General features: G+C 37.8%; 1 protein-coding gene across 1 annotated transcript; it reads left to right on the top strand.

Moving 5' to 3' along the window:
• The first annotated feature begins 10 nt into the window (after positions 1 to 10).
• On the top strand, positions 11 to 448 carry LOC122066960 (uncharacterized mitochondrial protein AtMg00820-like). Its single transcript, XM_042630832.1, has one exon. The coding sequence runs from the start codon at positions 11 to 13 to the stop codon at positions 446 to 448; it is 438 nt and encodes a 145-aa protein (XP_042486766.1).
• Positions 449 to 21,165: the final 20,717 nt, after the last annotated feature.

The raw sequence follows: 21,165 nt of genomic DNA, 5'->3' as shown, positions 1-21,165 counted from the left end.
ATTACTTATCATGCATCTCCAGCCTGGACCCAGTGCCCTCACCGCTAGCTCACCTCTCCTCACTGAACCAACTTGCTACTTGCAAGCCTTAGAATACCCTGAATGGTGTGGTGCAGTGGCAGCAGAGTTTAATGCTCTAATTCGTAATGGCACATGGTCTCTTGTTCCACGATCGCCTCATATGAACCTGGTTGGTTGTAAGTGGGTTTTCAGAATTAAAAGGAAGGCTAACAGTTCTCTCGAACGCTACAAGGCACGCCTTGCTGCAAAGGGGTTTCATCAACAAGAAGGATTGGACTACAATGAGACATTCAGTCTCATGGTCAAGCCTACCACGGTCCGATCTATCTTAGCCATTACAGTCTCCAAAGGTTGGCCCTTTTTCCAGTTAGATGTCAACAATGCCTTTCTGCATGGCATTCTTGATGAAGAGGTTTTTATGGTTTAGCCCCCTGGTTTTGAAGACAAGTCTCATCCACATTATGTGTGCCACCTACATCGATCCTTGTATGGACTGAAACAAGCTCCAAGTGCCTGGTTCCAGCACCTCACTCAGTTCTTACTTTAATTGGGTTTTTAGGCTTCTCGCACAGACCCCTCTCTTTTTATTTGTCATAAGGGCAACATCTATGTCTATATTTTAATTTATGTGGATGACATTCTTGTTATCAGCAGTGCTCCATCGTAGGTCACTTCTCTCATTTATCGCCTGGCTACAGAGTTCTCTATAAAGGATCTTGGTCCTCTACACTTCTTCCTTGGCCTTGCAGCCATCCAGTACCCTCTTGGTCTTATCCTTTCTAAAGAACACTACATTGATGATTTGCTTAAGCGTTCTAGAATGGTGGATTGCAAGCCTTCTCAAACTCCCATGGCCGCATCCTCAAAGCCATCTGATTTAGGGGGTGCTCTATACTCTGAGCCTACAAAGTACCGTTCCATCATTGGTGCACTATAGTATATCACTCTCACCCGGCCTGATGTTAGTTTTGCGGTCAATCGGGCTTGCCAGTACATGCACGCCCCCAATGAGGATAATTGGAGTTTAGTCAAGCGCATCTTGTTCTATCTCAAGGCAAGCCGTTCACATGGCCTGCTACTCCAACGCTCTCCCTCCTCTGCTTTGCATGCCTTCAGTGATGCTGATTGGGTAGGCAGCTCCACAAATTGTCGTTCCACTGGTGGTTATGCTATTTTTCTCGGCCCAAATCTCATATCATGGACATCCCGCAAGCAACGGACTGTCGCACGCTCTTCCACAGAGGTGGAATACAAGGCATTGGCTGACACATCTGCAGAGCTCATCTGGTTAGTCTCTTTTTAAAGAACTCGATCTCCCCATTAGTGGCCCTCCCACTTTATGGTGCGACAATATTGGTGCCACTTACCTCTCTGCAAACCCTGTTTTCCATGCCCGAATGAAGCATGTCGAGATTGACTATCATTTTGTGCGTGAACGGGTCGCATCCAAGCAACTCTCTGTTCAGTTTATATCCACAAAGGATCAGATCGCTGATGTGCTCACCAAGGCCTTACCTACTGCACGGTTCCAGTTTATGGGTGACAAGCTGAAGATTCGATCCTCTCCATCTTCATCTTGAGGGGGTGTAATGACGTATATTGTGTTCAACCCATTAGGGTAACTCAATATACTCTTCCTATATTGTATTAGCATATTCTTGGTAGGATAATATTCCACCATCCTTCCCTATCATGGATTCCTTCCATATATTGTACAAACCCTAGCAAACTAGGGCAACATCTCTTCTCTATATAATGAATTATTCTCTCTATTGAAAGACATGAAATACAAAACACACTTCTACTGTGTCAACAGTTCTAGAGAAAAATCGCCCTTCCAACTTAGCCAAGCCTCAACCAAGGTAGAAAAATTTGCAGAGTTCGTCTTTTCGGAAAATGGATGTGGATTTAGAAGGGAATTGCACTAGCTACGGAAATGCTCTTCTCTCCCGTTTCTATCTTCCTTCTCTTGCTATGCCCAACCCCAATGAAGTCCACAGGTTGCAGACTCGCAGCCACAGGTTCTCTCCATTCTTTCCACAAGTGCAAACCATATTTGTTTAATGTTGAAATTGATTTGGTCTCTGCTATTTCAATTTACTAATTATTCTATAGTAGTCTGACATTTTTTCTTATCCTTTCAATTACCTATATTTTTGAAGGATTTATTTTAAAATTTTGGTTTGAAATTCAGTTTTGAAGATTTCTTATTCCATAAGATTTTGATTATGCTAAATTTATCTGCTCACTCTTAACTTTGTTGATCTGAATGGGACTTTTAAATTTCAAGTTTCCATTAGAGTGCGCTTAACTTTATTTTCATCTACCCCTATGAAGGAAATTTTTTTTTTTCACTTTTGAGTTGTTTGGTTGCAACAGCAATGAAGTGAAATTAATTTCCCAAAGTTGTTTGGTTGAATGTAAAATTGATGTAAAATAGATATAATTTTTTAAAAAACTAGTAATCCAACCAAACTTACTAAATTGTAACCAGTTACACCCCTTTCATCCAATAAGGTTTGATAGTAAAATGAAAATTAGCAACCAGTCCTTAACATGTATATGCACTCAAAATTTCAACCAAGGAATTTTCCAAAAACTGAAGAGTGTTCCATATATTGACTCTGGTTTTTGCTTGTCCAGCTTAGTACATACTCTTGTTTCCTTTTGCACCTGTAGATTAGGAGATCATCAGTACTAACTTCTGTTTAATTCTAGATTCAAAGGGCTAACATAAATCCATGCATAAATAGATTTGAAAAACAGAAATTCATACATTTTCTGGGAGTTTAAAGCCAATTTTGATCTCTCCCTTGTAAGTATCATCTTCAAGCACAACATTATATAAACTTGGTTGCACTTCTATGAATCCCTAAGAAACCACAAGAAATGGATGTGACTCGGACTGAGTGGTCAGCTGATCTAGTCAAGTAGATAGTCAAGGTTGGGTTTGTATAGTTTTGCTTATAATTATGTTTTTTATATTGTACCTAGTGATTGCAGGGAATTCTGCATCCTGTATTAAAGACAATAGTAATTTTCTGTAGCAGTAGCAACATAGAACCAAAATGCTTTATTTGGATACTTTTCCATTAAACTTGGGACTCCTTTTGATCACTTATTCTTGCCAGAAGACTTGGGGGTTCCATGGGTTTTCCTGACAACACAGGCAACATGACTTTCCTACCTGTGAATACTTAAAGCTTATTAATTTATCTTCTTGTTTACCCATTCCTAAAACAACAAATTTTAGCAGCAATAAAAGATATCAATCTATCAGTAATTTAAGATGTCCATCAAATTAAATAGGACTTGAAAAACAAAGTTACAATTCCCCATCCCATTTAGAACTCTATTCCATACTCTCTACAACTTCCTTAACCATTCCCACTACCCCATGACACATAAATATCTAAACATAACTTAGTAAATAGATGACCAAACATGAATGACAGAAAATAAGTAGATAATATAGCTCGTCCAACTCCTATAGTTGCATGTAACAGGCATAACAGGCCATCTATCTTTCTAGTATTTGGGTGGGGAGAGATAGGCCAAATTGGGAGAAAGTATGGGTGCAGGCAACCACTTAAGGCATAGCGACTGTAATGAACTATTTCCAATCTTGGAGCAGTGTTGTTGAGGTGATATGAGGAAGATGTTACCATTGAAATTCATAAACACAGAGACTTGCAGCTCATGTATCAATGACCATGTGGAATTTTACTCTCTATGACACATTTCAGACTTAATACAATAAGTCTGATTCCTGAATCTGATTATCAAAGTCTGAATGCCATAACAGGAATCACAAATGCTTAATACAATATTACAGGATAGAATATCTCTATGACACATTTCATCTAATACTTGAGGTGAGTTCTGTGCTCATTGAGGACTAAGGAGGCGAAGCAAACAAAATAAAATGGAACAAAATAGAGAAAGAAATCAAACTTGATATTTAAAGGTTCTTTATCTGAGCGAGAATGAACAGATATTTTGGCCCTAAAAATCCTCCCAATTCAAATCTGTGTTCTGCTTGCGGTGGTGTGTGTGTGTAACTTGAAGACAGACCCTGCTCCCTTCCTTTTTTCTTGGATTACATGACCCATCACTTACTTCACTTTGAATCTCTCGATCTGAGAAGAAAGCTCTCTGGCTCTCTCAGTCACAGGCGCCGAAAATGGGATGGATCAAATAGGATGGAGGCGGCTCTATGGAGGATAAAAACGCAGAGTAAGAAGCTTTAAACCCTAATCCACCGCTTCCGAGACCGAGGGAACCAAAAAAACCAGTCCAAGGGTTGAGAATCTCAACTACTAGGCCATGAAAAGTGATTCACGAGCAGGGCAAGGAAAGTGAGTCATGAGAGGGTGAGAGAAAGAGATCATGAGTAGGGTTTTTATTTTTCATCCTATTTTGGTCAGGAATGAAAAAGGAAATTTTAATGTTTAAGTGGAATTTTTTTCACATGGTAAATATATTTCCCCGGCAATCAAACATCTAAATTTTATTTCCCTTGGGAAATAAATTTCACTTTATGTCAAAAATTTGCATTCCCCTTGCAATCAAACGGAGCCTGTGGGTAATGTGTAAATGCTTGGATACCTACGGTCATTCTCCCCATGAGTCACAAGACTCACAACCGTATTACAAAAACCAAAGTGTTTTTTTTTTTTTTTTAACCAAATTGTTTGGTTATCATATGAAAAATGTGAATTTAAGTCTATGGTAAAGCATGTTACTGGTTTGATTTCTGATTTAACCTTAATCATGGTAACTTATTATAGAAAGACTAATCATGTTATTAATCTTGTTTTTACCATTGGGCAGTGTTGGTATTTTGTGATCAAAGAAATTTTTTTTCTTGCAAGAACTCCAAAATTTTTGTTCTTTTAACAAATTTCAGTTGTTTTAATCCTTTGACCTGATGTTTAATTTTTCTTGTTTTTCCCAACTAATTTTCTGATATCACAAATGATCTTGCGACATACATATACGATGGATTTGATCTTTAACAAGTTGCTTATAGCCATCTAGAATATTATGATAATATGTCTTGCTTATTATGTCATCTGTGTTGAAGTTAGTGATTTTGATGGGGAACAAGAAAGGGAAGTTGTGTTATATAGATGGTAACGTTAAATCTTGTTAAGGGTTTAACGCTGGGTTAAGATGTTGGAATGATTCTATTGATTGATTATTCCCATCCCCCTTGCTCCACAGGGTTGCTGCTTCTGCTTTGATGTTTTGTAGCTCAACATTCAAAATATCAGGTTTCGACCAAATTTCAACCCTGGGGGAGATCGAAATTTCAGTTGAAATGTGGAAAATTTATCGAAATTTCAGTTGAAATGTGGAAAATTTATCGAAATTTCGAGGAAAGCAGGGAAATTTTCTCAATTGGATGGAAACTTTAGTTTCGACCCTCAAAACGTGTTTTTTTTTCCCCTAATTTTTTATGTACGTCCTATTTTAGGCATTTTTAACCCATTCACACAATTAGTTTCATGGAAAAAAACACCTAAAGTCATACTGGATTGATTTTGATGAGCTTGTTTTTTCACTAACTTCCTGAATTTTGGTTCCCAAAGTTGAAAGGTTAAAGATGCTAAAATGAGACGGTTGATATGTTTGGTCAACTTAATACTTCCTTGATTTGGAAGCAGTATCAGATGATTGACTGCTACTGAGAATATATTAATATTTCCATGGACCAGCAGCCTATTATTCAATTCTTTTCAACAGCATGGGGAGAGATGGTTTCATTTTAATTTTCAGATCACGCTTAAACAAGAGGGAGTTCAGTGGAGTAATAATCCTTTTCTACATTTTGGAGGAGATTTATATTAGAGGTATGATGGGAGATTTCAAAAATCGTAAGCAAAGTAGTATTTATATTTATATCCTCCTTCCACTCACCCAGTGAGGTAAATGACACTTCATTACATAATTTGAGGTGAATGATCAAGACAAATAAGGTTTCTATCTTCCTAAGCGATTAATATGTTCACAAATCCTCACAGACCCTATTTAGGAGCTGCTCAATGAGCATTGTATTTTCTACAGATTGCACACTCGAGACCCTTGACATTTTATTAGGTTTCTTTTTGTGTTCAGGAATTCCGAAGTTGAAACTTGGAAGTCGGAAACTCTGGAAGGCCGGTGACATTGCCTCCAAGGCTCCAACACATGAGTAGAAGATCCTCCTTTGTCTCTTCTCTTCTCTTCGCTTCTAACAGTTTGCAGATGGCCAGTTCTTCCTTTCTCAGCAATGCTGGTCCAGCCATTCCCTTTTACCAAGTCCCCATCGATATCAATTCCTAGATGACCCAAGCTTCTCAATATTTTCCCTTTTTTCTAATGTTCAGTTTAACCCAACGAAATGTGGTTGAGTATCTCAGTCTAGGTTAGTTACAATAGTAAATATAGACATTAGAGATTGGAAGAGCCTGAGGATTTTCCACTCTAATGTTTCCATGGGTTATTGCGTTTAATTTTATTTAACCTAAATTGATTTGAGATAAGTCTTGCTTTTTTATTGTGAAATCCAATGATTAATCCTTTCTCATTCATTGCCTTACCCTCTTTTTTTTTTTTTTATGCCCCTCTCACGGGCCCTATTTTTTAATGCCCCTCTCATGGGCCCTAATTTTGCTTTTGAGACTGCTTAGAGGATTAAAATCTTTATCACGGACCACCTGAAACTAGCATCTAAACATTACAATAGTTACTGGCCCAAAATTTGCAGCTTGGACTTTGGTCTGACTGGCTTGTTGATTCACTTTAGTTAGGTGTAGACTAAAGTGAGGATAAAGAATAAAAGGCACAAACAAAATAAACTATTAGTTCCTTCGACACTCCATTTTCTAATTTTTTACGGTATAAAGAACAAAAGGCACAAATGAAGGTCTTTCTAAAAGAATCAACTATATCAAACTTTAATTAAAATTAGAAGCCAGTGAATTAATTTTAGATGCTCAATTTTCAAATTTATGATTTTTCTAAAAACAAAAACGAAGACACACCAACAGAAGCAGGCTTTTGGCTGATCGGAACAGTTATATGGACCAAGGAACTGGGCCAAGTGGTCAGCCACTGAATTTTTGGACAAGGATGCATGAGGTTGATTCTTAAGAGGCCAAGTGCTGTTTCAGACCTTCTGAACAGACAGATATTAGTCCTTGGCAATCATCTTGTAATTTACTGCACATAATTGAAAAATCCAACTTCCTGATATTGCTGCACAGTATAATCAGGTTCTTTTATTAAGATACTGATCACGATTAGTATATTGAATTAGCCATTGAAGCTGTTGCTATCTTGAGAATTGAAGAGAGAAGCTAGCTTTTCATAATTAAACTGTAGTCTGCATTGACTTAAGAGATATGCTAAACATGTTAGATCTTGCATTGTGCACCAATGATCCCTGTTACACATCAGGCTTCGGCTAGGCCTTAGCACAAACAATTGGAGTGCTTGGTCTGCTGGTAAGGCCTGAAGGTTCGGCTAGGCCATGGTGAGAATTGAAATCAGTCCGGAATCAGGTAATCAAGTCTCACCTCGATTCTAAGACCACAGAATATCAAGTAACGCACCAACCGTTACAATCTACAAATTGATCCAGAGACATTATAGTAATAATAATATTCAGGAAGAAAAGAAAACATTCAATATCTCGACCAGCAAAGAATTAGGGAAGAACAGCAACAACATCAGCAACGGAAATAGCAAACAAAGAATTTAAATCCACCAGAGATCAACAAGACAACCCTCAAATCCACACAAATTAGAAGGAATCAGAAATTAGGACCAGAGATTACCCATTAGATATCAACAAGATAACCCCCAAATCCCCACGTCACAGAGATTAAATCAGATATGTGAATTAGTGCTTGAAATGATACCTGAGACTGACGATCGTACTTGTCGCTGCAACTCTCCGTTGCTTGACGAGAGACAGAGAGAGAGAGAGAGAGCAGAGAATGCTGAGCTTCGAGAGAGAGCAGAGACGATCGCTGGAGCTTCGCGAGAGAGCAGAGACGATCGCCGAGCTTTGTGGAGAGTTGCAGCTTGTGGAGAGCTGCAGGGAGATAGGAGGGGGTAGGGCGTCGGGACTCGGGATTTCATGATTTTTTCCCCCACCTTGTTTCAAGAAACAAAAAAGTAACTAAAAGGTATTTCTCCATTCCTGTTTCTGGGAACAAAAGTAGATATAAATTTTAATTTTTATTTCATAAATAGGTGAAACAGAACAAAAAAATCAAACAGAAAAAATGATGTTTTTCTGTTTCTGAACACAGAAAAATGGAAAAACCATTTCTAAAAACAAAATCAAACGGGCCCTTAGTAAGGCGGTATTATTTTACTGTTCTATAGAATTCTATTGCTATACTGGACATACATAAGGTCTTCCCTCCTCTGATGAAATTTGTTGCCTGCATGTATTCTGCGCTAATTCCATCACTTCTCTTTGGTTGGACAACACTATTATCTTGTATTCAAGACTATTATCTTACTATATACATTTTATAAGTTACAAAAACTATAGAATGAGCATCCCTATTTTTAGCATCGTAAATTCCAAGGCTCTAGGTGGAGGGGCTTACAGTTGCAGGGGCAGCACCACAGTAGCCACGACAATGGATGTGAGCTTCGGCGATAAAATAATTTGCGGTGGTTCATCATAATCCTCAACATAACTATAAATCGATATGATTGGTTTCCACCAATGCCTTAGTATCGCGAAGTTTCGTTATCATAATTCCTCAACATAACATCCAACTTAAGTGGAAAACAAAAAAAGGGAAAACAATGGTATATGTCAAATATTAGAGGCAATGAGTTATTATAACCAATTATCATACCAACAATGCATGTTGATTGATATGTCCATTGCTCATAACAAATCGATGATGCCTTCTAATAATAGTTTAATTGTGCTTGACATGCATTTTATATTTTTGCTTTCTATTAAAAAATTATTGATATTAAGGCACTCAATTATAATGGAACCTATTTTAGTTTTATCATGATTTTATAACGGGAAAATGATTTCTGTCTGGGAGAATGGTGTACCTAGTGCCTCCCTAATTTTATCTCTCTTCTCAATTTGAAATGACATTAGACCCGGGAACTGCTAACGTATGCTATGCTCCCAAAGAGAAAACACAATTCATTTTAATTATTATTTACATTTTGTAATAAAGATCTCCAAGATGACTATCAAGAAATCCCGTTTGGAACAAAAATCTTTCATATTTTTTTTTTTTTTCTTTTAACAACATAGAAAAATATTTTTCATTAAAATAGAGCAAAAAAAATGGAATCCGCAATAGGCCAAAGCTAGTTCTTATCAGATCGAGTTGTATTGGTTATAAGTGATCGAACCCCCCGAAACCAGATGACAACACCACCTCAACCCATTAAGCTCACAACACTTTGAAGTAGGCAGGAAAACTTGAAATAGAGCAGTTAAAGGGTGAGGCACATCATGGAAAAAGAAAGGACGAAGAGAAGAGTTGGAGATGGAGATGATGAACCGAGAAGCATATCATCATCGGAAAAGAGAACAAATCTCCAATACCCTTTTACTCATCTTTACTACTGTAGCTCTGCGTAATGAACTCCTCTAGCCCGTTGAAGATAAAGTCCGGAAAGCGCCAATGGACAAACCTCTTACAGGACCCAATGGTGTGTGCCATGGCCTGCTCGACAACACGAGACTTCTCATCCTCCAGAAGCAAGATCTTCTCCTCAACTTCAGAAAGATCACACTTGGCATCTGTGGCCCTCGATCAGAGCTGTGAGCCTTGGCCACATGCAAGCTATATTGGGATATGTTTAAGTCCTTGATGCTCTCTTCAGCCTTCCAAAGAGTGCGTGCAACAGAAGCAAAAATTTCACCCCTACTAGGGGAAGACTCCAATAGACCAGACTCAAATTTGCAAGGCAAAGAGGAAGGGAAGAGGCCTCTTCTCTTGGATGTTTGGCCTTGCTGGTCTTTGAATCCATCTCCATAGCCACAAAAGAGACATGAGGAAATAAGATTTAGAGAAAATTGAACTAAAAATGTATAAAGAAGATAGAAACGTTCAAGCTTATATAAGGATTCAAGGAACCAAAGACTCATTAGAAACGTTCAGATTTACGAAGGTTCTCAGGCTATGAAGATTTACGAAGCATCGCACCCCACCCCCAGTCAATTGCGAGGAGGCTTAACGATCCGGTGAGCGAACCATCACTTGATACCAACTCTCAAGGCACATTAAACGAATCTCCCAAAGAGGTGGTCCCCACTACCCAACTTCTGAAAATTAAAAAAACGGAACGTCACCTAAGATATCCATAAATTTGAAAAAAAATTATCGGGGAAACAAAGCGTAACACAAAGGTTTTTTTTTTTATTATTTTTTTGTCTAGTTGTTCGGATCTTTGATCGGACTAATCGCTGGGGTCACTGTGATATTGCTTCTTAAGACGGAGTATCATGTTCCCTCTAAACCAACTGCGCTAAATTTACTTTGATTTTCTAAAACTTAAGAAGCGGAAACGAAAATTGAACCCTAAGACTGCATCACCAAATAAGGTAAAGTTATGAACAGAAAAAAAAGGGTAAATTGAATTCCACATCGTTCAACAAAGGAGATTACAAAATATTAACGGTGGCCCTTTAAAAAGCCAGGGTCAAAAGAACCGGCATTTTCCTCTTCTTCACCACTCACCTTTCAGCCAGCACTACTCAGCTTTCTACTTTGTGAGGTTCAAGACTCCTGTCCCATTCTCACCAGCTCATGATCTACGTCTGCAAAGCAAAATGGGGAGTCTTTCTCGAGAATGATCGACTTGATAAGACTAATACCCTACACTAGGCGGTTGCACACTGCATGACGGAGGTTCTCCGTGTACTCATCGGAGGGTAGGAATTTCGCCCAACCCTCAATCACGCCTTCTGCTCTTGCCTTCTTAATAGCATGAGCTTTGTCAGTCCCCGTCGCCTTTAAAGCGCCTTTGGTATTGCCAAAATCAGCCTCTATCGTCACAAGCTGCGCCTGAAGATCAGCTTCAAGATGTCTCTGGTTTTTTTTCTAGGCCCGTTTGATAATATTTCATTTCTGCATTTTCTTGTTCCCAAAAACGTAGAAACAGTCTAAAACTTAATTGGTAAAGTCGTTCTATTTCTCTTGTTTTTAGAAACAAAAATCAAAATTTATGACTATTTATGATGCCAGAAACACATGTGGCAAAACAAGTATGACTTGTTTCCCGACAAAAAGCTTAACACCTATTTTTCTTTCTGAAGCCTTCATGTGAAAATGAGAACCGAGAGAGTGAAGAAGTGCTCGCTGTTCATCTCGTCAGGCATCTTCCTCCTCCCCTTTCACTCTGACCCTGCTCATCTACTCATAACCTCCACCACCGACGAGGCTATTGGTTCAGATCTCACGGCGAGGAGTCTGCTGCAGACCTTCCAAAACGATTCTGGAGACGCTATTGCTAAAGCCCTTGTGGTCTTTCTTCTTTATCTTGAGCAACGGAGGACAAGCCGAGAGAAGTGCTCGTTGTTTCTTCGTCAGGCATCTGCGCTGAGGTCTATTAACCCAGCGTGGTTTGTTTATTCTCCATATAGCAGGATTTCTTCAAAATTTTCTAAAAACCTAGGGTTTGTGGATGCAGGAAAACGTCTTCTTCTCACTTTTTGGGAAACCTCTTCAACAGTGAGTCAGTTCTCTTCTCTTTTTTGCTATCTCTGTACTTGATCTTTTCCCCCTTATATCTGTTATTGGATGTTGGTTTTCACCCCTGTGTTTTTCCCTTACATCGTTTTAGCTGATAATATTTCAGGGGTTTGTCTAGTTGTAACCTAGGTAGTTTACAAAAGGCTTGTAACTCACTTTTAGTTGCTTAAAAAGTCTTATACTGTGAAAGAAATAATTGGTTTAAGAAGATCCAAAAAGTAATTTCATGTGTTTATATTCCCAATAAAAACTTAAAAGCTGCACCACTTTTTATGACAAAGTGTTTAAAAATGGTAGCAATGTAATTTTATCCTCAAATAGACCCATCACTACGTTTGGAATCTCAAATCTTAATTCCTTGTCTCTCTAAAGTCTAACATGGGATTGAAAAAAAAAATTATATTAACCGTTGGGTGATTGGGTCTATTGCTTTGACTAAGGGTGTCCATTTCCAGTCCAAGCGGGTTGGACTAATTAAGAGAAATGTGAAACGAACCTTTATCGATTTGAGTTTTTATCAAATCGGTAAAAAATTGAATTGGACCAAATCAAGAGAATCGAAACCATAAAAGACCTTACAACAACTTAAAAAAATTACTAAAAGAGAACATATTACCTACAAGAGGCCATTAAGTCAACCCAATAAAAACCGAATCGGTCTAAATTGAAATTGAAGTTTGATTTCAATTTGGCCTAATACTAGATAAAATCTAGATCAAAGTGACCAAAATTGGAAATGGATCAAATCAATCACAAAAGCCTTATAATCAGTCATTCTGAAATAGCCTGGATAGGTATTACTATGGTCGATTTGGATCGAAATTGGTTTATTCAACCAATTATTTTAAACTCGAAATTGAGTATCAAAGCAATCCCTCTAGTGATTCCAATTCTAAATTGACCATTCTAAAACTTCCGGAGTTGGATAGTTCATGACCAATTCTAATCCAGATCGGCTAATACCAGAATTTTAACTCAAAATCAAAGAATAAATTGGTCCCTAATGATTCCAGTCTGGATCATATCCGAATCAATCACAAAAATGCTAGAATTGACACTAAATTCTAAAAACCAATAGCCTAATCCCAAAAATCTTAGTTATGCCATTCTATAATGATCAGAATTGGGATTGATCCGAACTAGCCAAATCAACTAGGGATTTTAAACTTGGAATTAGAGATCGAACTGATCATGGTTTCAAGTATCGGTCTAGGATCGGTCGTATCGGCTGAGACCGATCCTCGATCCTAATCGGTTATCCAGATCGTTTCAGGGGTAAAATAGGTAAAAAGTAGCACCTTTTATAAAAATCAAGGGTAAAGTAGACCAATACTCACCGATCCCATCCGATCTGGATCAGTATAGAATCAGCATTGACAGAGACCAATACTGATACTATCCCCTACATCCTTGGAACTGATTCCTATAAATTTTGATCCAATCGAATCAAAATCGGATAAAAAAAACCCTAGAATCGCCCTCAAATCTTAAGACCCACGATCTAGTCCTATAAACCTTATAATCGATTTTAAACACAGAATTAAAGATCAAATTAGTAGCTGTCAATATCAATCCAAATCAAATTGGAATTGACCAGAATCAATCCCAAAACCCTTAGAATCAACTTATAAAATATATTATAATTACAAAATTTCACATGTCATCATTATAGTAGTACAAAGCCTATGATATTACTTTACGGAAAAAAAAAAAAAAGCATGCAATATTGCCATTTTTCATCTTTCTGGATTTTAACTTTATTAAAAATACTAGCATATTTAATACAATCGGTTTCTTTGAAGAAAGAAAAAGAGACATGATTAGAACTATCTTACCCACCTCATCTCTAATGCACAACAATAGAAATTATTGCAATATAATTGATACATGAATTTCTGGGAAGAAGTTTTGTTTTCTAAATTTCAAAAAACAAAAATGAAGTCCACCAAAAGTTTTAAACCCTAGAACCCATAAGCATTGGACATGCCGAGAAGAAAGAGAGCCTTTACCTGACTCACTGGAGATGATCTTGCCAAACTTTATGCCATAAAAACCAAGAAAGGTAACAGAAAGACTCGCGAGGAGGAAGACGATCAGTTGGGGCGAGGGGTTGTTTGGGTTGTTTGGGAAGAGTGTATTCATTCTCAGAATACCCCTCGTTTTGCCGTTTAAATTAAAGTAATGATTCAAAAAGTTGAGGTTGAATTTGCTTTTCTGACCTTAAAAGCAATCACAAAATGACAAAATAAATGGGACATAGTAATTTACATTTTTAACCTTAAAAACAATCACAAAATGGCAAAATAATGGGGACACAGTAATTTACTTTTTTGACCTTAAAAGCAATCACAAAATGACAAAATAATGGGGACACAATAATTTAGGTTACAAGGTTTTTGTAACCGGGTAGTTTACATTTAGACATACCCATATTTCAGATAGGTCTCTTGTTATTTTATTTTTCTCTTTCATTTCATGCCTCTGTTGCCAACTTATTTCTTAGATCAATGAAGACCGATTGTGCTCCAAGAGTATACATTTCCGCAATTTATGCACATTGCAGGTGTTACAGGTCTGCTTGTGACAATTTCCTTCCTCATTGAGCCTCCCCCTTGGTTGATTTTTGCTGTCTCCGTATGGAAATTTGGGCATTTGCTTTTTTTCATCTTTCTCTTGGAAATCTCACTTTTTTTTTTTTTTTTTTTTAAGTATTGGAGTATCTTGTTTCAAGAAACAGATTTAACATACACCCAAAAATCTATTTTTGTTCATAGAAACGTAAATTTATGTTTTTACGGTTTCTGGGAACAAAAACGGCAAAAACGTTGTCAAACGGTGCCCTAATTGTCTTTATTGGCAATCTTGGTCACATAGCATTGGTGACGTGGTCAGCTAGAGTGAGCTGAGATGTCCAATAGCGATGATGTGGAAACGTATGGTCTCTGCGATGAGATGACAGTAGTATATGATTTGTTTGAGTAGTTTGATTCATCCATGGTAAATGGTACGATTTCTGGGTATGCAACTGATAATTTGGTATATTTTCACTGGGGGCATTTTTTGTATTAAAGATAAATTTTCTAGAAGACAGATCCTCTATGTGCCAATGTGACTATAAAAGTTCTTCCAACGCACCCGGTTTCATCCCATTTTGATATGAGAGAGTTATTGTGGTTTATGTGAAATCAATCCCAAAATCCAAAGATGGAATTGGAATTAACTCTCGGTGTACAAAGGTATTTTTGACAGTTTATTTGAAGATGGATTTTTAAAGAGGAGTGTGAAAAATGATTTGTGCAATTTTTCTTATTATGTTATTAGTATATAAAATTAATTAAATATAATCTTTTTCTTTGCGTTAGAGTCTGATGTTGTAACTTAAGGATAAATAAATTTGAAAGCTATATGCAATTATTTCTTATAGTCATCTATACTATAAACACGGCTAAAAGTTTTGTGCATAGTCATGCGCACAATCATTGGATGAGGGATGGTCTATTGTGGATCACTTTTATTCTCATCCGACAACTATGTGCATGGTCGACCAAACACAAAACCTCTTCCTTGTTGATATTCGTGAAAATTTCTTTCATTCCTTTATTTACGCTATATCTACCCGAACAAACTTATTCAATTTTTTTCTTCTTCTTCTGATTCCCTAAAATGACAAATTTCTACCTCTCCTTCTCTCTTAGAATATGAGCAATCATTCTCCACTTCCCTACACGAATTTTTTTTACTTAAAATACCCAAACTATCCCTCTTTTAAAATATTTGTTTTTATATATATTTTATTCAGTTCCTAAACTTATTTCCACTTTAGAAATAGAAACCGCTACCGCTCCCTCCCAATAAGGGTGTGATCATCGTCTCCTTCTATCAGTCCATTTAGGATTTCAATCGAATATTCTATCAGATCTTTCTTACCTTGTACACGAGGATTCCTATCCTCTCTATCACCTTGTATACCAAAATCCATATCACATGTGAAAGGCAAGAATATCACATGTGAATGGTAACTCCTATATTCACAATCTTACATTCCCTTGTATACCAAAATCCATATCACATGATGGTAAGTAGATCACATGTGAATGGCAACTCTTGTATATTTAAACTATCTTTCATCAATGGAATATATAGAATCACAAACCCTAAAATACAAGTTCTATCATGGTATACCTGATCAATTGAATGCTCTCTCGTGTCACTGGGGGGTTCTCCCCTTTTGAACTCGTTCACAAGCACCCACCTGACTATTCCTTCTTGCGCACTTTTGGTTGTCACTGCTTTCCCTTCCTTCATCCCTATAACAATCGCAAGATGTAATTTCAGTCATCACCCTGTGTGTATCTAGGTTACAGTCCATTCCACTCTGGTTATCGCTGCATGGACATACACATTAATCGTATGTACATTGCTCTTCATGTTCGTTTTGATGAGTCAGTTTACCCATTCCAAATGACCACCTCCTCTGTTCTAGGACTTGCACCATCCACTCTCCTACCCGCTCCTTGGGCCTTCACTCCTCTCTCTGTCAACTAGCAACCTACCACCACAGATCCTGCAACTCCTGATCCACTCCTACCCTTCCCTAACCCACCACCTGCCACATCTCCCTCCCCTTCCCCTTCAACCTCTCCACCATGCCGCACCATTCCCCTTAGTACCCTATACACAGCCCCTCCAACCAAGACCTCTCCCTCACCACCACCACCCACCACAACTATCGCCCAAACCCAGGCCTCCCCTCAAACCGCTCCTTCCCCCAACCCGCCACCTGCACCACCCTTACCACCAGCCTGCTCCCATGTTATGACCCTGCGACCTTGCCCTAACCCTCATCTCCACCTCTCCATATCCCCTACTACCATCTCTACCTCCGAACCCACTTCCTTTACCCAAACAAACAAGGATCCACAGTGGCTGGTTGCAATGACAGACGAGTTCAATGCCCTTGTTGGCAATGGCACTTGGACATTAGTTCCCCCCCATCTCCATACTAATCTGGTTCGTTGTAAATGGGTGTACAAGATCAAGCGCAAAGCAGATGGAACTATTGAGCATTACAAGGCTCGCTTGGTTGACAAAGGTTTTCACCAACAGCAGGGTGAGACTACAAATCATATTTTCCTTGATTGCAATTTCTCGCAGTAGGTGTGGTTGGGCTTCTTGAATTTTTTTCTATCTTAGGTGGCCTGGTTTCCTTTCCATTCAAGAACTATTCTCTTGGTGGAAGAAGAAGGCAAGTGCGGTCCCAATTAAATTTGTTTGGCAGGTAGCAGCTATCATTATCCCTTATCAGCTCTGGAGGGAGAGGTATCTGCACAGGTTCGAGAATATTTGTAGAGATATGAAGATGGTGATTCAAGCTATTGTGAAAAAGATTCAAGGATTTTCTTCTTGTAATAAGATTCACGTAAGATCTATGGTTGACCTTCTCTTATCTAGGAAGTTGTGGCTTTCTTGTTCTTCACAACCCCACAAAGGTATTTCTGAAGTTCGTTGGGCTCACCCGGAAGAGGGTTGTATTAAGATCAATTTTGATGGATGTGAGTAATCCAGGTCATTCGAGGGTGGGTGGTGTCCTATGAAATCATTCGGGAAGTCCTCTTCGATGCTTTGCAATTTATGAAGGTATTGCTACCAACTTTTGGGTAGAGTTTGCTGCGTTCTTTGAAGGAATCAAATTGGCAATGAACATGAATTTGGATATTATTTGGGTGGAAGGGAATTCAGAGGCCACGATTCAGTGCATCAGGAATGGTAACATCCCATGGTGTTTCCAACAAAGATGGCTCCACTACAAAAGCTATCTAGATCGAATCTCATGGAGAGTTACTTATAATTTTCGGGAAGCAAATTAAATTGCGGATGGTTTAGCAAATCATACAGCGGCAACGAGAACCTCAATGACTTGGATGAATCCTCCTCATTTTTCTTTGGAGAATCTTAGATGGGATGCTCAAGACCATCCGAGATTTAGATTCAACTGATTTATTTTTTATTTTCTTTGCAAATTGATTTAGATTGTTAGTTTGCTGATGGCTATGCTGAAGGTGGACTGCAATCTAAATTTCTTTTCTTCTATGGTATCATTATGTATTGCATTCATTCCTTTCTAATAATATTCTTTGCTAATCTTTAAAAAAAAAAAAAAAAAAAAAAAAAAAAAAAACAGGGTATTGACGACACAAAGACATTCATCCCTATAGTTAAACCAACCACAATCAGGACCATCCTCTCTTTGGCTGTTACTCATGGGTGGCTTGTCCGTCAGCTTGACATGCACAACACCTTCCTCCATGGCTTTCTAACTGAGGAAGTGTACATGAGCCAACCCCCTGGCTTTCAGGATGCCTCCCATCCTGATCATGTCTGTAAGCTTCAGTGTTCCTTGTATGGTCTCAAGCAAGCCCCTCGCGCCTGGTTCCATTGCCTATCTCAGCTCCTCATTGCAATAGGATTCCATTTCACAAACAGATCCCTCACTGGGGCTGGTGATTCCTCTGATAGAAAGTCCACTGGGGGTTATGCCGTTTTCTTGGTAACCAATCTTCTATCCTGGTGCTCACACAAGCAGCGCACCGTGGCTTGCTTTTCCATAAAGCCTGAGTACAAAGCCTTGGTTGACACTGCGGCTGACCTCACCTGGCTACAATCCCTTTTTTGTGAACTTGGTGTCCCCTTACAGCACCCTCCTATCCTTTGGTGTGACAATATTGGTGCCACCTATCTCTCGGCTAACCTAATATTTCATGCCCGCACTAAAATGGAAATTGATTTCCACTTTGTTCGTGACAAAGTTTCCAAGAAGGATCTCCAAGTTCAGTTCATCTCGACGGTTGATCAGATTGCCGATATCTTCACCAAAGGTCTACCCTCCAAAAGGTTTCAATTCCTTCTCGACAAGCTGAAAATTCCACCAATCGAATTGTCACCTTGAGGGGTGTATCAGTCCATGTAGGATTTCAATCGAATATTCTATCAAATCTTTCTTACCTTGTACATGAGGATTCCAATCCTTTCTATTCCCTTGTCTACCAAAATCCATATCACATGTGAATGGTAAGTAGATCACCTGTGAATGGTAACTCTTGTAAATTTAAACTATCTTTCATCAATGGAATATACAAAATCACAAAACCCTGAAATACAAGTTCTATCACCTTCAATGCCGACCAGCATCACCGTCTTGCAATAGATGCTCTATTGGATCTCATAGTCTAATACATCTCAATGCCATTCTAAGAATTCCCAAATTATATTTCTAAATGCTCCAACTATACCAATAATAATTCTAGATTGCAGAGGTCAGGGTTTCTCAAATCGTTTCAGGCTTCATTTCATCAATCACTCTAACCTGCTGAGACTGATTTTATTTGTGCTTTCTATCTATAATGCAATGGAGTTATCCCTTGGTTTCATTAAGAAAGTGGCTCATATCATGAGATGAACTTAGAATTACGAATGGTTTGGCAAGAAACAGAAAATTTCGGGCAGATTATTTCATAAAGGCTTCTACACTTTCACTAGGGACGGATAGAATGGCCACTGGTTGTAATTTTGTTACTTTCATATCATCAACCTTCCTACTCGTAGTAGTAATCTGTAATCCAGTACTTTATTTTTTTTTTTTTAAATGGGATTGGAGATGATTTGGATCTACATGGCTTTCTCCGACTCTCAAACATTATTAGTTTACAGATGCTTGTAAATCAATAAAAGAATTACATCCATACATGTAATGTTGGCAGGGAGCTTGAAAAAATTTACTTGTAAATTTCTCATATGGCTGTGTGTTAGATGTTTGATAGTTTGCCTAAATGGGATGGCTCATTGAAGGGAATATATAGAATCAGTACATGATATCTTGAGTGGGTATGTGAACCACTCACAATGGGTATTTAGCTCAAATTGGTACACCTTAGAACACGTGCTCTCTTAAGGTGATTGTGTTCGAATTCAAGAAAACCCATTTTATTCAATGGTTCATAGCATAGTCTCCAAACGGGTTTATCTCATCCCCTCTCTTTCAATTTTGCACAAATGTAGCTTATCCTAAAATTTCTATTTACTCCATGATTAAATTAACCAAAAGACACTATCACCTGTAGAAATACTTGTATTTTATAGTTACTTGGTAGATTGTTTTCAGCTGCACAACTTGGTTGTGGTTCCTGTATTCTTGGTTACTTTGGTTCTTGTTACTTCACTTTCAGTTGGTCATGTTGATGTTGTGATTAAATTGCTTCACGTGATTGTGATACATTTGAAACATCAAAATATAAAACATGGTGATTATTTTTGGGGTAAAAAGCAGGAGTATAATGGCATTTGTGTAATTATAAGAAATTATTTTGTAAAAAAGTTTACCAAACTTGTAATCTGTTCATGGAATAGTTTTACCAAACATTGTTTCTATTCCACCTCGACATTCTCACAACATCGAGTCAAAAAAGAGCACTTCTTTGAATACTTTTGCCAAACATTGTTTCTATTCCACTTGGACGTTCTCACAGCATGGAGTCAAAAATGAAAACTTCTATGAATAATTTTACCAAACATTGGTTCTATTCCACCTGGACATTCTCACAATATGGAGTCGAAAATGAACACTTCTATGAAAAGAACATTCTCCTGGAATAGAAGTGTTATCATCTAGCAACACCTTAATCTGTTGAATAACATCTCGACCCCGAAGGCATCGGTTGATCATTGTGCTTTGTCCTTTCATATGCATCATATGTGTAATAATTTCAAGTTAGAAGTGACAAAACAAGTAGATGATGTGATCTCCATGAATTACTCGTTAAATTTCAAGAAATAACATGAATTTAAATCCACCCCTACAAGCAAAATGTCAACCTTGGGATGGTGGTTTATAGAATAGAGCCAATAGAAAGAGAGAATGGGGGAGAGAATGGGATAAATGGTACGATTAATATGAATTAAAGCATTATGCTAGATAAATATTTACCAAATATATTAATATGATTGGTTGCCCTCCAATGTCTCAGTATTGCAAAGTTTCATCAGCGTAATTCCTTTCATACTCTAACAACATAACATTCAAGTTAATATGGAAGCAAAAAATACAAAAATCCAATAGTGTATGACGAATATCTTGGGCAATTGAGTTTTTATAACCAAATATCATGCAAACAATGCATGATGATTATAAAAAAATAATAAATAATAAATAATAATAAAAAAAAGAGCTCTGATATGTCCACTAGTCATAACAAATCAATGATGCCTTCTAATAATAGTTTGAGAGCGTTTGACACGCATTTTATCAAGGTTATGAAATCTCTATATTATGTTTTTGTTTTATGTAATAAAGTATTGTTATTAAAGCACTCATTAATAGAATCTATTTTGTTTTATCATGGAGAAAGTTTTA

The sequence above is a fragment of the Macadamia integrifolia genome, chromosome 1 (genome assembly GCF_013358625.1).
Source record: "Macadamia integrifolia cultivar HAES 741 chromosome 1, SCU_Mint_v3, whole genome shotgun sequence".
Taxonomy (NCBI): domain Eukaryota; kingdom Viridiplantae; phylum Streptophyta; class Magnoliopsida; order Proteales; family Proteaceae; genus Macadamia; species Macadamia integrifolia.
Note: the sequence above shows the minus strand (reverse complement) of the source record. Positions and strands in the feature narration are given on the sequence as shown.

Bases quoted from the DNA above. Each gene is read 5' to 3' on its own strand.
- LOC122066960 (XM_042630832.1), top strand. From the start codon at position 11: ATGCATCTCCAGCCTGGACCCAGTGCCCTCACCGCTAGCTCACCTCTC.